Source organism: Leptosomus discolor, chromosome 2 (assembly GCF_034619465.1).
Source record: "Leptosomus discolor isolate bLepDis1 chromosome 2, bLepDis1.hap2, whole genome shotgun sequence".
In the NCBI taxonomy this organism is placed as follows: Eukaryota; Metazoa; Chordata; class Aves; order Leptosomiformes; family Leptosomidae; genus Leptosomus; species Leptosomus discolor.
Window position 1 is genome coordinate 54,254,168 of NC_141392.1, and position 25,384 is coordinate 54,279,551.

At 36.8% G+C, this 25,384-nt stretch overlaps 1 protein-coding gene across 5 annotated transcripts in view; it reads left to right on the forward strand.

The window, feature by feature from the left end:
- The window catches only part of STXBP5 (syntaxin binding protein 5), a 112,980-nt gene that overhangs the window by 20,364 nt on the left and 67,232 nt on the right, over nucleotides 1–25,384 (forward strand). For all 5 annotated transcript variants that reach the window (XM_086461086.1, XM_086461087.1, XM_086461088.1 and 2 more), the window contains exons 3-5: nucleotides 11,576–11,657; nucleotides 12,520–12,620; nucleotides 25,091–25,225. In XM_086461086.1, the coding sequence (XP_086317212.1) occupies nucleotides 11,576–11,657; nucleotides 12,520–12,620; nucleotides 25,091–25,225 (318 nt within the window). The remainder of the gene's footprint in view (nucleotides 1–11,575; nucleotides 11,658–12,519; nucleotides 12,621–25,090; nucleotides 25,226–25,384) is intronic.

Sequence of the window (25,384 nt, forward strand, 5' to 3'; positions counted from 1 at the left end):
ACATTAAACCTCAGTAAAACTCTGGACTGTGGTGAAGATCTACCTCAAACAGTGACTGATTTTTTTTTTTTTTTTTTTTTAAAAATGTCTCTTGAAAATTTTATTTGTGGGGGTAGTACTGTGACTAGAGCTGATGATAGAGGTTACTTTTTTTGGAAGACGTATGATTGCTAGGTTTTTAAATACTTTTATCTTTTAACTAAGCAGCAGCTGTTTCACTCTCTTGGAGTGGTTCTCATGTGTAAATAAGTTGCTGAAGATTTCAGTGGGAACCAAACTGCTTAAAAAAACTAATTCCAAACTTCCTTAGTTTTGTTCTTGAACAACTGTCATTTTGAAAGTAATAATTTTCTGAGGAATCCGGCTGTATTTTTCTTTAAGCACATCTTTGTGCATACTTGCTCTTTACCTTGCCTTCTTTTTACCATTTAAAAAAAAAAAAAAAGGAACAGTGAAAATGTGAATGTCTTCTCTTGGCATTTGGGGAGCAGGGTTGTATGAAGGACACAGCAGCACTGTGTGGAAAGGAAAACCTCTGCTCTGTTTCTGCAGCCTTTCCTTGACTATGCAGCATACGTAGACAAATGCTCAGCTTTTTTTTTACCCATCTGATCGTTTCCTCACTCCTAATAAATTAGAGGTCAAACTTAAATTTCAGTGTGTGTATTTTTAAGACAAGTAATTCTTGCAGAATTATTGCTAGATGTTTCAGTTAATCCTACAGGATTGTGGAGGAACCTTAGAAGTGCTGAGCAGCATAAACAGGTACAGCTCTGCATCTTTGAAAGGCTCAAATTTGCCATGTATGACACTTCCTTCAAGCCATCATATGAAGTGAATGGGGTTCCTCTTCCCTTGGAACTGGAACAGTTTTAATTATAGGAAATGAGTTGTAATATATGGGTATTCATTATTTTGGATACTTTTATCTACAGGAAAGAAACAGACATTTTATCTGTGAAGACTGCTATCGTATGGCTCTATCTTGTAGTATAATTACTTGTGTGTTGTAACTTTTGAAATGTTTCCTGTGATTGCCAGCATTTTATACAGAGCCTCTGTTTTAGGATGTTGAGGTAATGCTGCCACCTTTCTCCTTTTGATGGGATATGGGACTAATCTTGGTTTCTCTCTTCTCATTTTCCTATTTTCATAAAACTTATAGCAAGGTATTGTCTGCAAGACTTCTTCCCTTCTGTCAAAGTTAATCAAAATAGCTCTTCAGCCTCAGAAATCGCTAGCAGATGAGAACAAGTAAAACAAACACTCTTGTAATAGCAGGGCAGATGAGTACTACCTGAAATATCAGACATTATTTGGAATCTGACAGGAACTGGAAGTACACAAGGCTAAAAAGTGAGCAGATTATCCAAGTATAAAAAAAAAAAAAAAATCATTGAAGCTAGACTTGCAAGGTAATACCTTCCCTCCATCTAGTAGTTGAAGTGCCTACTAGAAAAACCGCAGGAAGGATGCATAGGAGACCTACCTTGGACTGTGCTTTGCTGTTGATGATCGGTTTTCCATCCTTTTGCAGTCTTAAACTGGGCTGCGGGTACTTGGAGATCTCGTAACACTGAATTATCCCCTTCTCAGTGCTAATAAAAGCTATTTGTTTCTGACATCCACAGCCTGTGCAAAACAGTAGCTCTGTGTTTATACTCTCATGGGAACTCTTTAGCGCTGTTGAGTGGTGCCTTTCTTGGGGCCATCTGAAGTCCTCAACTATACTAAGAAAGAGCAAACTACAGGATCTGAGGTGGCATTTGCAACAACTTTGAAAAGAGGAGTTAGGATGGAATGGGTAGTGTTACTTTTAATGCTATGCTTCACGTTTTAGTCATACTGGAGAACTGCATGTTTTAATGTCATCTTTTTTTTTGATCTGGCTACTTAATTTAGGTTTTTCTAATGACCACTTAATCTTTTTGATGCTATTTTTGCATTTAGTTTAAATTTGATTTTAAATGTTTACTAGTGATGTTGAGATAGTGCTTAAACTTTTCAAAATAAATGACCATAATACATTTGAGGAGGTATGAAGGAAGCTTGCATAAGCAACTTCTAGGGACAATGTCAACCTTTTAATTGTCCATCTCAAGTTAGACTTCTGGTAAGCAAAAGCCACAAAAATACTACTTCATGCAACACTGATATGCAGCTATTTTTGTGGTGTGAAATGGAACTATGTGTAATAGCACAAATGTCTGGACAAAATAGCTAAGTAAAATTACAGGTATTTTTACAAAACATAGTAATCTTAATATTTTGACATGTAATAAGCTATTTTGCCATGTTCTGTGAAAAGCACAAAAAAATAAGAAACGCTCTAATGAGTAGGAACTGGTTTTACACACTAAAAATAAGGACACCTCCAAGGTACCCCTTGTTTATGTGAGGACGTGGTTTTCTCTTGATTCTGGTGGAAGAGTGCCATCTACTGAATTGCTTGAATTGTACCTTAGTTTTTCATTTGTGGTGGCAATTTTGAGCAAACCCTCTAAAATTGTCACTACTTCTTTGATAGTAAAATAGTAAGTTTCTCAGTTCCTTTGGTGATTTGCAAAACTGAAAATTATACTATACTGGAACCTGAGGAGGCTTAAAAGGCTGTTCTTAGACTATATTGTAAGATGCTTAAAGTAGCAGTGAGCCGATAGTTATTGCTGGCTCATATATGTTTGAGGGTGATTTTAAGAATCTTAAGTGCCACTTTGAATGGAGAGGATTTGGAGTGTCTCTATACTTATGCCTTTGCGAAGACTTCAGGGAAACTGTCCTGAGACCCATTTATTGCAATATGTTTACATTGGGATTAGGCACTACTAGCTGAAATACTGAAAAAGCAATAGCAGCGGTACTGCTTGTGAACATCACGTTGGGCGTTTAGAAGATTTTCCAGCTTGTGATTACCACTATGAGTCTGGGGGCAGACTGTCATGTCAAGTTGGTATAGACAGAGAGGTAAACTTGTATGTACAGCTTTTGGTTTGGCATCTGAGTTTCTACTTTTTGTCTATATAATGGAAGTATTGGTACTTCTAATCTGTGACTTTCTTAGCACTTCAGCAAGTGACTTTGCTGGTAAATAATTCAAAAGGTTGCATAAATGAAAAACATGCTGTACCTACATCACTAGTGATGAACTAAACTTTCTCCAAAAGGGTATTTCCATCATTGGTATGAGACAAAATAGTGTGGGAAGCAGAAGGGTGGATTAGAGCCTCATAAACAAGTGTTGAAGGATTGTGTCCAAAGGGAGGTGCTAGTATCAGTACTGAGAGATAGATCACAGCAAAATTTGCGGGAGAAAGTCTTACATGTGACCAACTTAAATTTTAACTTAAGGTGATCTTTAAGACCTTTTCCTTGTCCAGATCTAACAGCACTCTGATATTGTTTTTATTTCTATCTGCTTTAGTCATGTGCTTTTTATGCCGCCTTTCTCAAAGAAAGTGAGTAAAAGTGGTTATGTGAAGAGTGATAAATTGAATAGCAAAGGTGAAGGATGGGGCAGAACTTGGTTTGGGTTAAGAGAAGAGTTAAAAGGGATTAATAGTTAATTTGAGAAGCAAGGCATTGATGCCAAAAGGAAAGATCATGTGAGAATAACAGTTTTTGTAAAGGAGAAAAGTATTAACTGAGTCATAGCAGGGGATTGGGGGGAGAAAAAAAAAATGAAACAGTGTAGCTTAAGTTGTAGTAGTACCTGTGGTCTTACTCTGTATACCCCAGAATATTGAAACCGGGACTCAGCAGACTAGACTAGCTGCTACTCAGTTTGAAGGGAGGGCATTGAAGAGTGGGCTTGTATTTGAGCAAGTTGAGATGTAATGAGTAGTGATTACAGTTATTGTTTTCTATCACAAATAGACAGTGACTTGAAAATAACAAGAGGGTTTGTTTGGCAGGCAAGAGTTAAGGTAATTATTTTATATTATGCTGTGTGAATGAAGAGGGACTCCTGGACCTAGCAAAGAATTGCTCTTCAGTCAGATATCAGTGATGATGGACAGTAGTTAGTTGGGCAAGGATTGGCTGTGTTCTTTGAAAATGTTTAATTGTCCTTCTTATTAGATAATATATATAGTTATTTATGCTTTCATAAGCTAAACTAAATGCATATATAGATTCACTTAACATCTAGTTCAGCAGCATTAATAAATTTAAGGTTCTATTGGCAATGTCTGTACAAAATATTTGGACACTGGGAAGAGGCATTGTTCTTACTCCAAGTACTTCTCAGTTCTGGGAGTGTAGAGTGGCCCTGCCTTTAATCTTGGCCAAGAAGCTATGGACATAAGAGGAAAACACTGGTTAATTATTAATATTGTGATATAGTAATGTGCCGCCAAAGGGTGGATAAGGTAGGGTATCTGCACTAACATGTTAAAATCTGACATTGAAATTATACTGGTTTAGGTGGATGACATGAGCAGGACTTGGAAGCATGCAACAGAATACAAAGATTTTGCCTGTGATTTTTGATGAAGATCTTTCAAAATATATAATTATTTTCTGAGTTTACTCTTCTGTATACAGTCTTTAGAAAAACTTTTAGGTTAGCGCTTACCACCCGTTTCACTGCATCTTGTGTAGTCAGAGGAACAGTTATGCGGACGTATTTGTAGCAATTTCCTACTGTTTCCCCTCATGTACTACCATTTTCCTTCCCTTCTATCCCACCCAAAAAAAGTATCAGATTAGTCACCTTTTTTTGCATTGTTAGTGCTGAAATACAGCTTTTAGACTATAGTAGTAGAACATTTTAGTAGTAGAACCTGGTTCAGAAAACAAAGTGAGTAAAATCAAGGAAAGCCTATAGCCTTGTTAGTTTTTTGAAAGTAATGTGTTGTTTAGCCTAAACTGATGTTTTTACCTCTTCGTTTAACAGCATGCTTTGCTGTCTGTGAATTGTGCATATAGAAACTTATTAAAACCAATTTTGTTTCTTGTTTGATTTTTTTTTTGTCACAGATTTTTCATCCTGTTTGCATTTGTACTATTTAATTACATCTTGTTCAATGTTGTATCTATATAGAGGCAATCTATACGATTGCCTCTCACTGGCAGCTATGAGAAAATTCTACCAAATACAGCCTTTACAGAAAATTTGCTGGTGCTTTTCATAGCTGCTTGGGAATACTGTATTTGTACTTATTTATGTGAGCAACGTTGAAGTTTAAGATGTAGTTTGTCTCCTAGCTATTATCGTTGTTAGAAAATGAATCTGCTCACTATTCATTCCCTATCAGTTTATATGCAAACTAGTTCAATGATTGTTTAATTTTAAAATACATCTCATACTAATTTAAGCAAAAATGTGGGTTTGTGCCTTAAAATTGCTGCAAATTCCTGTATATAGAAACTAATTAATGAACTTTGACTGAGATGTATGTACTTCAGTATTTTTCAAAACAGAGCTCCCCTTTCACCCTACTGACCTAAACTTTTTTTTAAAGTTAACATTGAATCAGTTGGCTTCTGATGTTTAAAGGAGCTGAGCATTGTTCTATAAACAAAGTGAATACTTAGCGAAGTTGATCTGCATTTATGCAGGAACTGCTGTTATTGGTAGCTGGTTTGGGAGTGAAGAAATTCAGCTCCTAGGCAGTTGTGTGATCACCACTTCACTGGAATTTCTAAAGCTGTAATAGCAAACAGCAGGAGTAGTTTGCTGTAGCCTATTAGGCTAATATGATATTTGTGATAAGATCTAACATCAACTGTTTAAATACCGTACCTTGTTGCCCCCTTCCTCCTAGAAGACAGACAAATTATATGCTCCCCCCCTCCCTAGAAAAGCGTGACCTCGTATGAGTGTTGGGAGGTGTAAACTGCTGAATTCAAATAGTATTAAATAATTACATGATAATCCATCTCAAATACTTCTTTGTCCAAACATAAACTATCTGAATGCAGCTTATCAGCCTTCATTATTTAAAAAAAAAAATAAATAAAAAAACAAAGAACTCTGAACAGTCAATACAATCGCTCTCAAAAATATTTGGGAATTTTGTATAAAGTTAAGGTTCCTAGAAAATAAGAAAAATAATGCTGTTGCCAGTATTTTGGCATGTAAACAATCTCTTCCAATTTATCTTCCTGTCTTCCCTCCACTCCTCTCCTTCTCCAAGAGAAGGGAAGACCTTTGGGGAAAAACCTTCTGGCAACCTTCCAGGACTGAGATCCTAGCCTCCTCATCTCCAAGGTGCCTTGCATTAGTTTCATCCTTATGGCAAACAGAATGAAGCTGAATGTAGGTTTTGGGTTTTTTTTTTCTTTCTTCAATGCCTGGAAGTTACAGTTTTTTACTCTGTAGGGACATTTGAATGGTTTCCAAGTATAACATGTAATGTTGACTTTTTTCTGTCCAAGTTAATGAGGTCAAAACTGTATCTAGCTATCAGCCAATTAGCAAGTGCTGTGTTTGCAAGGAAGTAGCAGCCAGTGTCTTCTGACTGTCTGTATCTGTCTTCCTTTCCCTTACCCTGTTTCCTTGCTGTTGGTTTTCTTGCCTTCTGACTCTCCTTATCTGGCAGAAGGAGAAGAATGCATCACAAAGGTCTGGCTAGAATTCCCATAGTAAATTCTAACCAGTAATTTAATAGTGTTTCCACCTGATGAACTTTAATCTCAGTTTTAAAGTCCTAGTTTGTTTTTGCTCGGTGCTGTTATTTACACATAGGAAAGGGGATCTGAAATGTTAGCAAAGATTATTGTATACTTTTGCAGATGCAAGTGCTGAGACATTGAGCTGAGTGATATAAACAGAGCAAAATGCTATGCTGGCCTAAAGTTCTTGGAAAAGTGACGTAATATACTGTATCAAGATTAGTATGAAGTCCAAAACTCGCTCCAAAGTGTTTTGTGGATTTTTATTATTTTGTGTTGTTTGGTAATATGTGGATGTGAAAGGTCAAAGTTAGTTTTGTAGACAGTGCTGACTGTAGTACTTTCTGACTTTTTGAATAACTCTCTTGCTAAATAGCTGTATGAGATTGTTTCTGTGAGAGATCATGCTTTTGTATGTGCAAGTAATAGTACTGATTAGGTCTAAGTGCAGGTAATGTTGACAGTTAAGAAAGTTGTGTGAAGCTGCTCTTGTACTGCTTTAGTCCTGCTTAGATGTGTCACCAGGACTTCATGATATTCTGTAACTTGTTGTAAATTACGTCTTTGGTTTTTATCTGTTATTGGATTGTATCCAGACTTGGCAACGGTGAGTAATACCAGACAGACTATTAATCTTTATTTTTAAAATACTGTTTGGAAATCTCACTGTCATTGTGTGTTTTTTCTGTGTTACAATAATTCTTGGAGACTACAATCAAAGCACAAAAGCATCTGCAAAATAAGTGGTGGCTTTGCTGTCTATAAAAATAATTCAGGGTCTGATTAATTAAAGTGGAAAACTGATAAATAGCAATGACTGTAGTAAAGCATGCAGGTATAATATGCATTCCTGGAGAGCTTTGTGCTACAGACTGGTATACATAAGAATACTGAGAGTAATCTACTGTCTTTACTGTTTTGTATGTAACTCAGATCAGTGCTATGTGTTTTCCTCTAGTTGGAGATGTATTTTTTTGCATCAAAATTGTTAAATGTCTAAATCCTGTGAGGTGTTACAGCTACAGTTTTGAGAAGTATCTAGGAATAAATTTTAAAAGCTGCTACAGTTTCAGATTTGTCTTAATTTCAAGCTATTGTAACAGTGGCAAATCTGATACAGGAGCATGGTCCATATCTTGTGCTGTACTATCAAACCTTTTTATAGCAGTGTAATGACATGAAGATGTAACAAATCTGTGTGGTGATAGTTTGGAAGGTTACTTATATTATAAATGTGACTCTGTGTACATAACTGACTTATGCAAGGGATTTAATTGATAGCTAGAGTTTTTACAACTGTCCCCAGTGTCAGATGGGTCAACTACAGGTGAAGAACCCCCCAATATTCCCTTAGATCTACTTAGAGTAACTTGAATTAAAAAAAAAAAACACCACTGCTTTTTTGAGGCTTTCATAAATATTCTGGAATTAGTTTTCTCTTTCAAAATGTGACTTCTAGGGGCAGATGTGCACTGAGTTGCTCCTGTGTAAATAAGCTATAAATAATAGTAACTTTTTTTTAAAGACTATTTTGTAGAAAGAACTCGCATAACACTAGTTGAAATGCTTTAATTTTGCCTGGGGGAAAAAAGTGTAAGCTTAGGTCTGAACCTTGTTTGGAAAAAATGTCTTTTGGAACTGTTGCCTTTTCTCACAAATTGAAGTAAAATCACTGTCATTATGCAATATTAAATTAGTGTGATACTGTGCTTTTTTTATGTATGACCTGCGCTTCTAGCAGTTATGAAAATGAACACTGATAAGCTATGAGTACATTAGCTCTTCCTTCTTTCAGCCACAGCTCTTGTCTCTTACTGGCTTTTTCAAAAAACGTTCAGTGAGGATGATGAAATACTAGTGTTTTCCAGAGTGAATTTCCTAATGGCAGTGGGAACACAGAAGCAATATTCGAAGGTACAGCTGGGTAGCTATTAATTTATCCAATTTGTTAACATTTGGAATACAGGATGAAGCAGGAATAGTAGAAAGAAATGCTTGGAAGTGAAGGAGGAAGGATGGGTCTTCGATTAGAAAACTGCTCAGAGCAGACTGTTTCCTCTAGAGCTACCCAAGGTTTTTGGCAGAGTTTTTTCCCTGTCTAGAAAATTAAAATGCTTTTCCTATCTTGTCATTATTCATTATAATTTTTGCCTGTTTGGGGGGCTACTATGTGGTAGATGATCACTGCTTAGTACAGTGAGCTCTCTTGCCTTAAGCACACATATGCAAGTATAGAGGATTTGGACAAACTGCATTCCCTGGGATGCTGCCTGTTTTGTGTGGTTGAGAAATGCTTAACATGTGCTGAAATGGGCATGTATTATTATCCTTCTACAGCCAGTATTTAAGTGACATGCTTTTTCAACTCAGCATACTCTGCAAAACAGGGAGGCTTTGCATTGCTTTAGAAAAGAAGATTAATGCTGGTTAGGAGGATGATATTAATTTGAGATGAGAAGAATAATTTTAGCTACTAGGTGAAAAAGTGAAGATGACATAATCCTTGGGTAAAGGAACTAAATGGGACTAGCTGCAAGGACTATTTTTATTTTTTTTGGTAACTGTAAGCACTATGAAAGAGGCCAGACTATTTTCAGATCTACATATGAGGCTTCCGCTAATTTGTCGAAAACAAGGAACTTAGTCTGAATGTTTAAAGCTAGTGTAAACTTATTCCTAGTGCTGCATATTTACTGATTTCTGGAGAGAGAGTGGTTTAGGTGTCCTGGAAAATGCAAAAGCATTTTTTGTTTAAAGAAACATTGGAGCATTTTTAATACTGAAATTTTTACTGACTAGTTGTAACAGTGCTTCCAGAAATATTTGCATCAGAAGTGCTTAAAGAAAACATTTGAGGGATAGAATTTGACAGTTGGAGTAACTTGAGGAATCCATGGGCTTCTATGTTTTTTCTGGGTCGTATTCCTCTTGTTTTCACGCAAGGTAACTGTAAAGCCTCAATTCCAAATAAACTGTGGGTGGTTGAAAGAACAAGGGTTACATTTAATTATGTTGGAAGTGGATGTTCAAGGGAGGGGCTGGGGACATCTTTTGTTGAAGCTACCTGTGTCAGTGCAGATAAAGAACAAGTTTTAAAATTAAGTTCCAGTAAACATCTGAATTTGACTTTCAGAAATTACTTTTTGTCTATTTCTGCAAATAATTAATTGAAGTGAATGCTGAAGCAAATCTGCTCTGAAACTCCTGATGTTCCTTGTAGGAATATTTTTTTTTTCCAATCTCACAATTTGTCATGAATCCATAGTTAATGCAAAAGCAATGATTTTACATTAAAATATTCTGAGTTTGTGTAGGAAGGTGTCATTTATGGAGACAACCCCCCCACATCCCAAGTTTTAAGCTCTTTTTTTTTTTTTTTTTTTTTTTTCCTTAAAGAGCTGTAAACTGTCAGTGGCATACAGATGGCTTCTTTGTACAGGAAACATATTGATAAGAATTTAAAATGCAAGGGAAAAAACAGGTGAGGCAAACTGACTCTTTAAGCCCTTCCATGCCAGAACAAAATTAAACTACTAATTCTGTTCAGGAAAGAAAGCTGGTATTAAGTTTGCTGGATTATTCAACATCTGTTTAGTATATCTCTCATCACTTAGCTGGATGTTATGCAGATTCACTAGTCTAGGAGAAGCATGTGATTGAAGTTGAAAAGTTAAAATATTGTGATGTGTTGAAGCAGACTTGTTGCGATTGTTTTTCTACTTAATTTTATCTTGCCAGCTTAGAAGTTGAGCGGGAGATGTTTGGGTTTTGGTTTGTGTGCAGCCTGATAGTCTCTTCAGTCTTTCAGCTGCCTCTAGTGCAAATGCATATATTTAAATTTGGATCCCCTTTGGTTTTGATCAACAATTTATCAGTAAATGGAAAACTTGCAGAATCCTGGGATATCAGGTTAGAAGGGACCTCAAGGATCATCTGGTCCAACCTTTCTTGGAAAAAGCACAGTGAGAATTGTACTGTTTTATTAATTTCTAGTATATACTGAGACAACACATTGTACGTAATATTACTTGTTTTGCATACATCTTTGGAATTATTTCCTTTCTTCCAAAAACTAAGGTGCCTGTTTAAAACGAGTTGTTCAGCTCTTTGACAAATTCTACTCCAGAAACCTTAGGTATGCCGTAATGATTAAATACTGACTGCTTTGCATGGTTCATCTGGACTTGTGTTATTTCTGCTCTGTCTCCTAGAGTTTAGAGAATTTCCTTAATTTCATGTCAGAAGAAAGGAGATAACCACATTTGAAACAGAGAATCTTTGCAACTGATAAATGAATCAAGGATGGAGAACTGAAAGAATCTGTGTTGCTGCTGCTTCCATTTGATATTTGTTATGAAGTTTAGGATTGATTTGTGAGAGAAGGAAAGCAAACAAGTTTTTGTTATCTCATAGTTGGTGTGAATCCAGGAAGTCTTGATGCAGAGATCTTAGAAACTTACATTATACATAATTTCCTGATATTTTGGCTACTGATCTTTTTATCTGTCACAGCAGATTTTGTTTTAACATGTGTTGCATTATTCAGCTCTAATTTCACCCTTAAGTAGTGTTTAAAAAGGAGCAAAGGCTCCTTTAGCACTTAAAAAATGTCGTCATGTGATTATGGTGCTTATTTAGATTAACTCCCTTTTATACTAGTCCTGATATTTAACACTATTAAAATAATTTAAGCAGTTATGCGTAATTTTTGTATTCCATGGGGATAAATAAGATGGGTTTTTTAATGTCTTTGTATTACTTTGTGTTGTTTATAAATTACTCTTTTGGTGATCACTCAGATGTATGTGGTTAAATATGGTGACCGCACTAGCTATCGAAGCGGGATGTTAACCTCTTTGAACGTGATGTTAGTGGTAGTGACAATGTTGGTTATGGTGTATGGGGTTGGTTGTTTTTCCTGTTACATACAAGAATTATTCCTTAATGGCACCAATTCCAGCTTTGGTCGGCCAGGAGTTGAATGCTACTGCCAACATGACAGTGGAGCTGCAGTAATCCAGCTTCAGTTCCTGATTAATGAGGTTAGTAACATGATGTACATATTCTGTAATTCAGAGAAGATACAGAGTGTGTTTTCTTCAATTTCTCATTAAGCAAGCATCAAAATCGGCTAACACAAGTGATTCTTAGCATGAATGGCAAACAGTAATAACAAATTAACTTTTTTAATTTTAGAAAATGCTTGACTAACTGCTGCAAATATCTTTCTCTCTAGAGTACTCTTTTGCTATAAGCAAGAACTTTTTTCATGGGAATATTTATTCATGTTGTTGAACGTTGCAAGTTATCTCTTGAAGTGTTAAAGTACACTTTCAGTAGTACTAACTTTTTGAGTAGGTAGTGAATTTTATTTGGATAAGAGTCGCTGTTTTAGACAAGAGCTGAGCACTGATCCCTAATCTGATCCCTCAGTAATTTCAGGTCTTTTTTTTCTAAGGATGTAGCAGCTGAGATCTGACAGGAGTGCTGCTGTTCTTGAGCTAGCTGGGGCCAAATTTGTAGACGGACTTCTAGCTCAGAGGAGATGATTAAGTCAAACCTCACTACCTTTGTCAGCACATAGATATTAGCACTTGAGTTCATTGCTTAATTTCTCTATGGAGGTGGATGTGAGGGAACTGATGTGCACACACTGGAAAAAGCTTCTCCTTCCCCATCACCCCTCAGTACAGCACTGAACTAAATATGAGCTGAATGACGTGTTCACATCAGTTGTCTGATTACTGCTGCTTAGAACTTCTGTGCTATGGTGTTGATGTGCATGCTTACGAATATTTTTTTTTTTTCATCCTGGTAGCAAATATGTAATATATTTTCACTATGATGTTGTACTGTTACTAGGGTTATAAAAATAAGTTGACTAAAACTTTTTCTTTCTCATAGGGAGCTCTTGTGAGTGCCTTGGCTGATGATACCTTACACCTATGGAATCTACGTCAGAAGAGACCTGCTATACTTCATTCACTCAAATTTAACCGAGAACGGTAGGAATTGGATTATTACTGCTTTGTGCCTTGCCATCACACTATGTGCTAGTGTAAGATCAGATTTATGAATGCAGTCCAATTCATAACTTGTTAAATAACTGAAACTGGTTTTACATTGGGATTGAGTTGCAGGCCGTTAGGGCCCAAAGTACTTGTGAGTGGACACACTAGTGACCTAAATGGAGACAACTTTTATATCACTTTACGTATTGTATTGCTGAGCATCAGTTTTACCATCTTTAAAATGGGGAGGGATAGAAGGCTTCCAATGTATGTCTCCAGAGGAATTTTGGAACAAAAGAAAGTGTGTGTGTCTGTGCACCAACAAGACAACAGGAAAACTAGTTCAATTTTTTAATTAAAAGGTTTTCTCCCCTTGATGACAAATCAGCATTCTGCAGTGTTAGAGCTACTGTGTGGATCAGAGAAACTGAAAACAACATGCATTTTGACTAAATTTTGAGACTCAAGTAACAGTGTTGTAAACAAGCTAGGGAGACGTTTTAGATTAAACTCCTAAAAGTTTAAATTTCTGCAAAAAGTAGTGTCTTTTTTTTAATAACAAGTAGTCCTTCCATTTTGGGAATTAGCCCTTATTTTCCAGTATGGATAAAATGGTAACTGGAATGCTACATCTACTTCTGGGCAGCATGCTTCAGACATGGCCTGCTTGGGGAGCTTAGAGGTTACTAGCAAGAACACAGAATAATCTGTGACTTGTATCCCAGTTGAACAGTGCAGGAAGTAATGAAGTTTAAGTAATGGATAGCAATAGAAAGAGGTAAATTAAATATTTATGTAAATCCTTTTAAAGTAATGTCATACAAAGTGCTAAACAGTCTGTTGGGTGGGTTATGGAGTAACCTTGTGGTTTTAAAGAGCAGATTATAAAATAATTTGTCAGGAATAACATAAGTGCAGATTACTTGGGGTTTTTTTGGGGTTAAAGGAAGTGATTCTAAGTCCCTTTTGAGGTTGTTTCTATGTTCAGCACACAAACTTTTTGCCAGGGCCTGTAGAGATAGGACAAGGGGTAATGATTTCAAAATGAAAGAGGGTAGATTTAGATTAGATATTAGGAAGAAATTCTTTACTGAGAGGGTGGTGAGACACTGGGAGAAGATGCCCAGAAAATCTGTGGCTGCCCCCTCCCTGGCAGTGTTCAAGGCCAGGTTGGATGGGGCTTTGAGCAACCTGGCCTGGTGGAAGGTGTCCCTGCCCATGGTGGGAGGGTGGAACTAGGTGATCTTTAAGGTCCCTTCCAACCCAAACCATTCTGTGATGCTAAACTGTTACGCACAAAACGGAAAGCTTTGACAGAGCAAAATTCTCTGCCCCAAGGGAGTGATTGTGTTCCTTCATGCAGCATAAAAGTCAAATGGAGAGAAATGCAATTCACAGCTTCTAGTTTAACAAGGATTGTCCAGCTATAGGAGGTGCAGTGATGATGTATCCGAAACTGAATTTTGTCCCTTTCCCTTCCACTTCTTTCTTAAATGACTTCTCTTACCTGTAGCTCCTACTTGAATGTCACTTAAAATTCAGATTTGCAGCCTGAAACCACACTTGTACATTGGTTTCTAACTGATGCTTTAAAATAGGTGATTCTGGTTGTGTGCAAATCTGTTGGAAGCTTGCTTGGAGTCTAGATGTATGGATGTCTTTTGTTAAAGAGTGGAAGTTTTAAACCATCCTTTTCCTGTAAATGTGGTGTTCTCACTAGCAAAACCTGTCACAGGGAGTTGAACTGTGCGTACTCTTACTAGAAAGAAGGGCAAGGGTGGAAAGGAGTGTAGGTCACTCATATCACTTCAATGGTTGTATTTGTTAGTAATTTTGGACAGAGTACTGATTTTTCGAGGAAAACCTATGACTTACTAAAATAGGTAATAAGAGCACCATAGTTACGAAGAGTGGTGAAGGTATAGTTTGAGACAAGGGCTTATTCTTCTGGTAACTTAAATCTTGAAGTATCCATTATAATAGTATATAGAAATAGCCAGAACACTTAAGATCCTAAACCAATATGTTGTCATAGGCACTTACTAAGTCATACTGGATGACTGTTAACTGTTTTCAAATGTTCTGTTCTCTTTTGACTGGTTTTTAAAATAAAGCTTTATGAAATTGTGTAACTACATTACTAGGGAACTATTTTGATTTTGAACTTGAGAGAATTGCAGAAATTCACTGTTGAATAATTCTAAATAGATGTCTTTTTATAACACTTAAGAGTCCTTAGTAGTGAGTTATACCTAGTAGGTTTGATATGTTATGTGAATTTGAAGTAAATGGGTTTTGCTTAGGTCAGTCTTATGATATATATTAACTGAGTTTATTAAGAGGAGTGTTCATGAATAAAACTGGGTCTTCTCAATTCACAAGTGCCAAGCTGTTAGGTACCTAATTAATAAAATCATTTAAATAATTTATGTTGTGGGGTTATGATTTGCTCATAAGGATAACTAAGTTCTCAAACAGGAATTATTTAATATATTAAATACTACAACAGAGCCTTGTAGCAACATCTTCTCTAATAATATTTTAATTTACTAGCTCGTGCAGGGAACTTCAATATCATTGAAATTAGTTTAAGTAAAAGAATAAATGAGTTGACAAACTGGAAAAAATGTCCTTGGAGGGGAAACAAAGCCGAATCTTACTACATGACTGAAGCAACTATTCCAGTTATATCAGTATTTGCTCTAAGACTCTGTAGATGCAAAAGTTTAAAATTATATACTGATTGGGAGTACCTGGAAGTGCATTCGCATTGTGGAAAAGCAGTGTGTCCTGTTTAATAGTTGAGCTCAGCATGTCACAGGCTAACTTTTATTCAGATTTTCTTTCCAAATCAGGATTTAATGTGTCAGGATTAGATGTGAACTAGAAGGTTGTTTCTAACATAGAAAGCTAACTGTAGGACTTAGCTAGCCAGATTAAAGGATATTCTTGTCTTGAAAACTATTCTTGAACTATGTTTAGAAAAAAAAAATATATTAAAAAAACTAATAAGGCTATGACTTGTTAATGAATTCTGCATTCTCTTGGCACAGCCTTTTGCCAACTCTAGTTAATTCCCTGCTTTTAGCCATAGGGAAGAATTACTGCCCAATGTTTAACAACGCAATTTCTAGATTTCAGATTTGCTTCTCCTGTTGGTGATCTAGTGTGACTAGCTTGCTTTCAGGCCTGTTTTGAACATCTTTCAAATAAGGAATAAAAACCAGGCATGGCTTAAGTTATGTGTTAAGTATTTTGTATACTTACTTGAAAATTGAATTGTAGTATTAAATTACCTGTAAATTAATTCAGAATGCGTTCTTTAGTAGATGACTGGAAAGCATTGTGAATTCTTACTTTTCTGCTCATGAATTTCAAGAAGAGGGAGTGGGGAGAAAGAGTTGCTTTTTCTCCCATTACAGACCGTGGAAAATGTCTTGACTGAGTAGCCTGCAGCTTCAAAAGTTCAAGCAAAGCTTTTCTTTAAAAGTAGTGGCCCCTAGTCTTTAAAGATAATGCTCTCTGTTAAATCTTTGAGTTGAGTGTCTGTAGATAGGAAACTGGCCATTTAATAGGTTTATAACTCTTGACTGCCTTTTGTGAAAGTGATGGTTAGTAATTTGAAGCAAGTCTTCTGAACTGGTGATTGATGAAATTTTTCATGTATAACAAATCTGTTAGTTGAAATTACTGGCAGATGTCAGAAGCACAGTGCAAAGCAAGCTAGTTTTGCAAGTTTTATAGCCTTTTGTTCCTGTTGCATCTGTGTGGGTTTTGCAGCTGCTTCATGTTCTAGTTACCAAACAAAAGTTAGAAGATACTAAACCGAATGTCATGCTAAGCTTGGTCAATGTTCCTTGACTGTAGGAAGTGGTGTGTAGAGGCCAGGAAAAAAATGCATAATGATTCTTACGTAGGGGTTTGTTTGTGTGACTCGTCATGCAAATTACAAGTGTGTAAGCAGTACCTCTGCAGAACGCACAATTCAGTGTGTGAACTTATTTAGTATCCTAGGTTTTGTACTTCTCTGAGATTTCTTCAGTGAATCACAATGTAGTTTGTCATCTATGTGCCTGTATAAATATCCTATGTGTAATAAAATTGTTGTGTGTTCACATGTAATGCAAGCCTCATGTAAAATTTGTTTTGACTTAGTAGTGAATGTTAATGTTAGGCTAGACTTAACTATGAAATAAGCATAGTTAGCCCTTCTTATTAGGGTAGATACTGAGAGCATGTTATGAGATAGATATCCAATCTGGCTTTAGTTTTCTTACCATGCAGAAACTATTAAACTTTGTGCTGATCTAATGTGTGAAAGGTCAAACACATCACTAATGAGCCAGGGACTTTCACAGAACCAATTTAAGAGAGAGTGAAGTGACAGACTAACTTTATTTAAAAAAAAAAAAGCCACGTGGGATAACAAATTTGAGTCTCCTTTGCTGCAAGCCAAACCAGCTTTATGTAGAAGTACGAAAAATTTGTTTAGTTATCTAAGACTTGCATCCTTCCTGACCTAAGATTCCCTGTTCTAATACTGAAAGAATAGTTTACTTGCTTTGTGACTTAGCATAAAGACAAGAACCAGAACCGTAGCATAAAAATAGAACTGTTTAGTGTGTGAGTGCTTTGCATGTTGATCACTGAATGCATCGACAGCAGTTTAATTTTTAATATGTCAACTTTTGTGGTGCGGAATTTAAATAGTTTTTCTTAGCATGAAACTGCAGAACTCAGAGTTACAAAATTATTCTTTAAGTATCAGTGAGTGTGTATCCTGCTGTAAACAGCAACTTTAGCATTGTGTTTAAAACAAATTCTGTCTACAGTGAGTGAAAAATCTCAATTCTATTTGCTACTTATTAATAAACAAGACTTAACTTTTATGTGAGAGAACTTTTCCTTCCGCTTCACTGAAATTATAAACTGACCAATTGTGCCACTTTGTGGATAGCAGAAGGATGTACAGGTTTTCTTGCCTGTGAGAGCAGGTGATGATAGACATCACTTGTGGGTTTTTGTGGGTCGTTTTCTTCCCCTTTCTGTGTATCAATATCACTGTGTCACTTCCAGCCTTTGTTTGAGGACTGGCCTTATCCCCTTTGCCCAATGTGCTTTAGGATAGCATTATAGTGTAACTTAGAGAAGGATTAAGATACATATCCGAACAATACTTCTGAGAAGTTAAATATTTGGAGTCTTTGCAAAGTCAATGGTATACCAAGTACAACTTTAATATACAACACAACTAAGATTTTCACACGTAACTAAATTTTTTTACACTTTTTAAACTGTATGTCGTCTTGAGAGTGAAAGGAAATAATCACTGAGTCTGCTTCCCTTTATGATGTCATATAAAGTCCTCTTATCTGGTGGGCTTAAAATTGTCACTCAATGGTGATCCACTAAATGATGTAATTAGGAGTTTCTTCTTGTTTCAAGAAGTTAGCAGGAGAAAATTAACTTCTTGACTGCCTGGATTTGCTGCAGATCTGAAGATCTGTTTCATGGAAGATCAGATTCTTTTGGAAAATGTTTTTTTGAGGCTGTGTGTGCAGAGTCCCACCTGTCAGTTGATGGAACTGCAGTTGCATCAGTTGCCTTCTGCTGCCTTTGGCACTGAGGCAAAACTGAAGTGCTGAGTCCTATTACTCTGAGATTTCGGGTTTCTAAGAAACAGCTTTAAAAAAACTGTCCCCATTGTCCTGTTAGTTGTTTTCCTTGCACTCTGATGACTTTCACAGTGATATGAGGCACATAATGGCCAACTGCCATGTTCCTGGGCAGAATTCAATCTCCAGTCATTGAGTCCTGCCTGTCTGACAGACTTTTCTCCATTAGTGATGGCCACAAGTCTTCTGTCTGCCATGGGAAAGCTACGTCACTGACGTGGCCATTTTTTTAAGTTGTAGTGTGTGACTTCCCAGGTGAAATGGTCAGCCTGAGCTGTGTGTGTTAGAGCAAGTTACCCAAGTGTCTTCTGATACTAAAGATCTGCTTACTTTTTGAGTCGTGTCAAATATACCAACAAGAGCTCATGAATATGTAGTGTAGGAGATTTTATCAGTGGTAAGAGATCCTCAGATATTTAGGGTATTTGGTGTGAAATCCTTCAATATTGAAAATTTTTCTTAGTTTTCAAATAGTTGCCTCAAAAGGCATGTGTGCATTGGCCTTTTGTCAGCGTTACAAGCAGTGATGCAACCCTTTTCCGTTTGTGTGTGAATAAAACTGTGGAGACCCCTGCTGAATGAAGTACAACTGAAGCTTGAAAAGCAGTCTTAAAACAGAGGTGAAATTTGACTTGATAAATGAAATATATTAGGAATGTTACATTGTAAAAGTACAAATACCTGCAGCAACCTACAAAAACTTCTAAAATTGACCCCACTATTGATCACATTGATGATGACAATTTTATTTCTGTTCTTGGCTCTTTCTTCCCCATTACTCCATCTTGACACCGCTAGTGTACACCGCAGCTCCGATACTGAACACAGGTGCTTCTCAGCTGCCTTCAGAGACAGCCCTTCAAGTGAAAGAATTTCAAGAAGCATCATTTGGAGTCCTGTTATGGGATCTAAATGGAATTGAAGTACCTGGTCCAGTTTCTATGGTACACTGTGTTATCCACATGGTCTTTTGGAGGGGGACAATTTTGGGTTGCATTGGAGGGGAATTCTTCCTCTACACCTGCCTTCTTGCCCCTTCAGGCCTTTTTTGTATCTGTAGGTATTTTAAGCTTATTGCAGTTACCAGATCTGGGAATAGACCCCTTGCAGCAGTCTGGCAAAATCACAGCCACTGCTTGCTTCCATCAGTATGTCATTCTGACACTGGCTCTTGCCTTTTTATCTCCATTGAGAGAGACCATGGACATGGAGTCTAGGCTAACATAAGAATTAAACTTTTCCGCTTCTGAATTTTATATGGTGGCTATCTCATGCATGAAAGGTTGGAGGCAGAGCTATACAGAACACAACTTTGGTAGCTTAACTCTTTTCTTTTTAGAAAATTTTTATTTTCTATATACAGTAATGATCTGAGCAGCTAGTGTAATTACAGCAACTGCAGACCTGTAATGATACCCTGAGGTTCTAGAAACAGTTTTAGTGACTTAAAAATAAAACCTGTTATCAGTGTTTGTCATTCATCAAAGTATTTGTCACTGTGCCTTGTTAAAGCAGTGGAAAATTCTGAAGAACGTATAATACTTCATAATGCAGTAGACTAAGAAAAGGTAGAGATTAATTTAGAAGGATTTCTGTTGTCATAATAATACACTCAAGATAACAGCCTGTCATTTTTACTTAATATTTCCATTAAAAGCCTAATTCTTTGACTTGTATATTAACTTAATAAATTGTATTCTTTGATATTTCTGTAATTAAATTCCTCTAGGGAATACTATCAGTTGCTATAATAACTATTTTGATATATGTTGTGAAACAACCACAATTAAGATTTTTCTTAACTAACTTTTACAGATTATCAGAAAAGACACATGGTCTGCAGTTAAGAAAGGAAATTCTTCCAGTAGGTTTACAAACAGCTTTGTAAAGACTCTCCTGTCACTACTAATACTCTCTCATAAGTAATCACACAAATTTTATTTGAAGTACAATAAGAACAAGAAAATTGTTATGCAGGTTTTTCTTCTATCAGTGTTTTTTCATTGGTACTGTAGTGTGTATAATTTTGTTTTCTGGAACTATTAGTTCAACTCTTACAAATTCATTTCACAGGAAAGTGGAACTTCTTGTGGTTTGTTTTGGAAGGGGGCAACAGAGGAAAGAGTGGCTTTGCGAATATGTATGCAGTGAGGAGGAAGATTTTGTGCTTAGAGAAAAGTACAGCTACAGTAGAATTTAGAACTACTCTGACTGTGTTGAGGTTGTGTAATAGTACCTCATTTTATCAGTGATGTTAGCATATATTAAAATCATACTCTAGATTTCAGATTGAAAAAAAAATCTCTTTAAAGCATTGTTTTTTTCTGTAAAGGGTTTTTTCTTTGTACAAGTATGGGCAAGTGAAATATTTGGAATAAAGTACCGTGCACAATACTTGCATTATGCTAAAAGTTCGATCCGTTTCACAAAATGTACTATATTTACTGAGGTAGCTGAAACTTCTTTGGAGATAACGTGAGGAATCTGATGTGTCATGAAGGATCTGCCTGCAAAAGCCTACTTTCTGGGATCACTGGCTCAGACAGTCCCAGGCGCTCTCTTTAGATGCACAAAAGTAGTCTATTTTTTTAATAGATGCTTCTGTTCTAGTATTTCTGACCAAAACAGCTTGATGCAGGAAAGGAAGAATATGGTTCTCTGCTTTTGACTGATACATTGTATTCAGGCAGCTGGGGTTTGTGTGTGGGAAAGACTTGTAAAAATTTTAACTTGGCTTGAGCGCATTTTTTGATCTGCTCCCAACAATTGATTGTAGTTTCCACATTTATGTATGTATGCATTTGTGGATGAGGAGAGAGGGGGAAGAATTCTTGAGTTACAGAAATGGACAGAGCATTATATTGCAACTTCCACTTCTGTTGATCTTAAAATATGTTATGGATGGAGTATATTATTCTAACCTTGTGGTGGCTGAAAGATAGGATTCTGGAAAAAATCTGCATTCTTAAGAAAAAAAAAAAAAAGCTGTTCTTGACCAAGTATTAAATAAGCGATTACTGCCTTACCACCAAGAAGACCTTGACCTTTTGTTTCCATCCTCCAGAAGAAGTTTGAATCCCTTTAATCCTCAGTCCAATTTTCAACAGAGTAGGCGAGGCTACCAAATGTAGGCTGTGCATTGACATGCCAGTATGTCGTCACTGTTCCTTCAGATGGTCATAGATGCACTGAATTTTAGTTTTTGAGAGCTGTAATGTTTCCAATGTTGTTTAAAATCTACATAGTTTAAGATGAACCCTTGATCACTGGAGAGAGAGAAGCTCAGTACATGAACTTTAATGTTGGAAATGTTATTCTGTAAATTGCTAAAATAAATGCGGTTATCTGAAGTTACTTATTTTAGACAAAAATATAACTGACTTTCTGAAAGTTGGAAGACATGCTTTTTCTATTAAGAAAATAAAGAAATAACAAATAAAATATTTGCAAACGGAGTAACACCACATTCAAGGTGAAATGATTCTATACTTATAGCAGGATCAGCATGACAAATTCGTTTTGGGTTTAACTAGTCATCAGTTGTTCTGTGAAACATGAAAGCTCTAAGAATAATTTTTTAGGTTATATAAGACTTTCTTCTGATTGTAGAAGACTTGTAAAATCGCGCTTTGAAGGATAGGGTTAAAACCCCTGTTTTATACTTAACAATTTTGAAGTCTGTTCAACCTCCTGCCTTTCAGTTTAAACATTTTGTGAAGACACTTGTTCAGCTCCAATTTACTGTTGGTGTGGAATCATGTCATTGCTTGATAACTCCTGACAAAATTAATCTCACTTGCACAAACAAGACAATAAATTGAATATGGCTGCATATTCAAGGAGGGTATCAAGAGTATTGAGGAGCTGGACACTTCTTTGCTGTAGCAAAAGGGCAACACTAATGAAAGTTGTAGCCTCAGCTTGTATTTTTGCCCACCTCTAAATGATGTGAAATAGATTGGTTTTCATAATGCAAGTGTTGGACAATTGTAATTGACAATATTAACTTGCAGATCAAGACAGATAGGCCTGTGACCCTGCTCCTGAATATTATTTCTGGCTGCTAGGCCATGTTTTTAGATCCAACTGATCTGACTGCCAGCTGCTTCTGGCACGTGGAGTCCTGGCACAAAAAGAAGCTGTGGTGCAGACTGCTGAGGGTTTCTGTTTTCATACTGCATCTCTTTCCCCTTCCCCATGACCTCCTTGTAGTGGGAGAGCTCTGTTACTGGACGGTAAGGTTTTAGGGCCTGCCTAGGAGGTGTGTATAGATGTATGTGATTTAGCTTTCAATAATTTTTTTTTTTTTCAAGGATATTGGGGAAACTCAAGTACTTAACCTGTGGTCTCTGCAGATTACTGTGCTTCATAAGAATGTTACAACCTGTAAAAGTTCAGTGAGTTGGAAGAGCATTTTAAGTCTTGTATGTAGTCCTTTTTCTGCGTAATGAAATATGTGCAGCCTTTTGGCTTCAATATTCAAGCACAAGAAATCAAGGAAGTTAGAAAACAGATAAATTAAAGATTTGCTTGAGCAAACTGTGTTCTTCAACTAGGAGGAAATTAGTGATATAAAAAGTAAAGCGGTATGCTTTTGATCCAAGTAGTATTACTACAGAAGCCTTAACTTTTGAAACCTATAATACAGATTAAGATCTTTTCAGCCACTAGCAAATTTTTCATTGCTGCTGTAAGCCTTTGCTGGAGTTAAGTTTGTGTATATACAGCATCTAATGCAAAGGATCTAAAGCTGTTCTTTGCATAAATAATTAACATGCCTGTGAAGTGATGCATGGATTTGGCAAGAAGGGAGCCCAACTGGGAGAAAACAAGAGTAGAAAATCTGTAAAGCTAAGGATTAGAGCTGACAGAAAAAATTTCCATTGAATAATTATTTTACCTTATCACTAAAACATTTCTGAAAGCCCAAGTTTGATAGTTCAAGTAGTTTGGCAATTTCTTTCAATATTGGACCCCGTAAGGTTAAAGTGGTTTAGAGTTTACAGTTTCCAGAAAACTTCTAGACTCTAATTTCAGGTTATTATTTCTTATGTATAGAAAAATCAGATATCACAGAATGTTAGGGGTGGAAGGGACCTCGAAAGATCATCTAGTCCACCCCCCCTGCCAGAGCAGGACCACCTAGAGTAGGTTACACAGGAACACGTCCGGGTGGGTTTTGAATGTCTCCAGGGAAGGAGACTCCACAGCCTCTCCGGGCAGCCTGTTCCAGTGCTCTGGCACCCTCACAGTGAAAAAGTTTTTCCTTATGTTAATGTGGAACCTCTTGTGCTCCAGCTTGCACCCCTTGCCCCTTGTCGTGTCATTGGCCATCACCAAGAAGAGCCCAGCTCCATCCTCCTGACACTCACTCTTTACGTGTTCATAAACATTAATGAGGTCACCCCTCAGTCTCCTCTTCTCTAAGCTATAGAGACCCAGTTCCCTCAGCCTTTCATTATAAGGGAGATGTTCCACCCCCTGAACCATCTTTGTGGCTCTGCGCTGGACTCTTTCAAGCAGTTCCCTGTCCTTCTTGAACTGAGGGGCCCAGAATGGGACACAACATTCCAGATGGGGTCTCACCAGGGCAGAATAGAGGGGGAGGAGAACCTCTCTCGACCTACTGACCACACCCCTTCTAACACACCCCAGGATGCCATTGGCCTTCTTGGCCACAAGGGCACATTGCAGGCTCATGGTTATCCTGCTGTCCACCAGGACCCCCAGGTCCCTTTCCCCTACGCTACTCTCTAACAGGTCAATCCCCAACCTATACTGGTACATGGGGTGTTCTTTCCCAGACGCAAGACTCTACACTTGCCCTTGCTGTATTTCATTAAATTTCTCCCCACCCAGCTCTCCAGCCTGTCCAGGTCTCACTGAATGGCAGCACAGCCTTCTGATGTGTCAGCCACTCCTCCCAGTTTTGTGTCATCAACACAACTCTATGATACTCTAGAAGCTTCAGTTCCTACAGACTTTATGTCCTTATCAGTTTTGAAGAAATAGTAAACAATAAGCAGGTGCCAAGAGGACAGAAATAACCAGGTCTTCAAATACTAATGTATGTGCTGGAGCTATGGTTAAGCTGTGGTCTGCTGGTACAAACAGTCATTAGCTTTTGGGTTTTGTTCAGGTACTTATAGGAGAAAACTATAAGGCAGAAAATAAAAGTGCAGTTTAAGTGGAACAATAACCCCAAATTTAAACTACTTTTATAAAAGTAATTATAAAAGTAATTTTAATTGTTTAGGATTAGTTTTAGATTTGCTCTTTAGGGGATACTTTGAGTTATATGTAAACTCACATTTCTTATGCTTTATTTGCTGTCTTTGTGTCCTCACCTGAAACCAGCTTAATCTGCATAAGGCTACTTCTAAAAATCCTTTGTTCTTTAAAAGTTGAAATTAGATAGATTTCAAAGGGAGATTTATAGATTATACAGTAATAGTATTGTATTTTAAGTTTAAAATTACAGTAATCTTGAGCAAATACATGCAATATGATAATTTTCAAAGATGGACATGTGATTTTTTATATGAATGACTTCATAGTTTTAGAATACCTTGGTTTCTATTTTCTGTTTATTCAATGTTTTTACATTATCTGTGCATCTCTTATTTTTGTCACGTACTTGCTTTTTTACTTTTCTCTACCTGTAACTTGTCTTATTGTTTTCCTATTGGTCTATTGCCTTTCTTCTACCTTTTGGCAATGTAGACCTTGAAGTGTAGGATATTTAAGAGACTTGTCTTTAATTCCTTTTTTGGTGGTTTTCTCTTTCAGGATAACATTTTGTCATCTACCTTTCCAAAGTAAATGGCTATACGTGGGCACCGAAAGAGGAAACATTCACATTGTCAATGTGGAATCATTTACTCTCTCAGGCTATGTCATCATGTGGAATAAAGCCATTGAACTGTGAGTTTGATCAAGTATTGTCTGTTGAGGGGAGGGAACAGAAGTGTCCCAGGTGTTATTAACATCAGTTATAGAAATGACATTGTTACCTAGAGCGGCCCCTATATTAGTCTTACTACAGCAAATATGTGGCCAAAGTACTTAAGTAGTCGTGTAAAT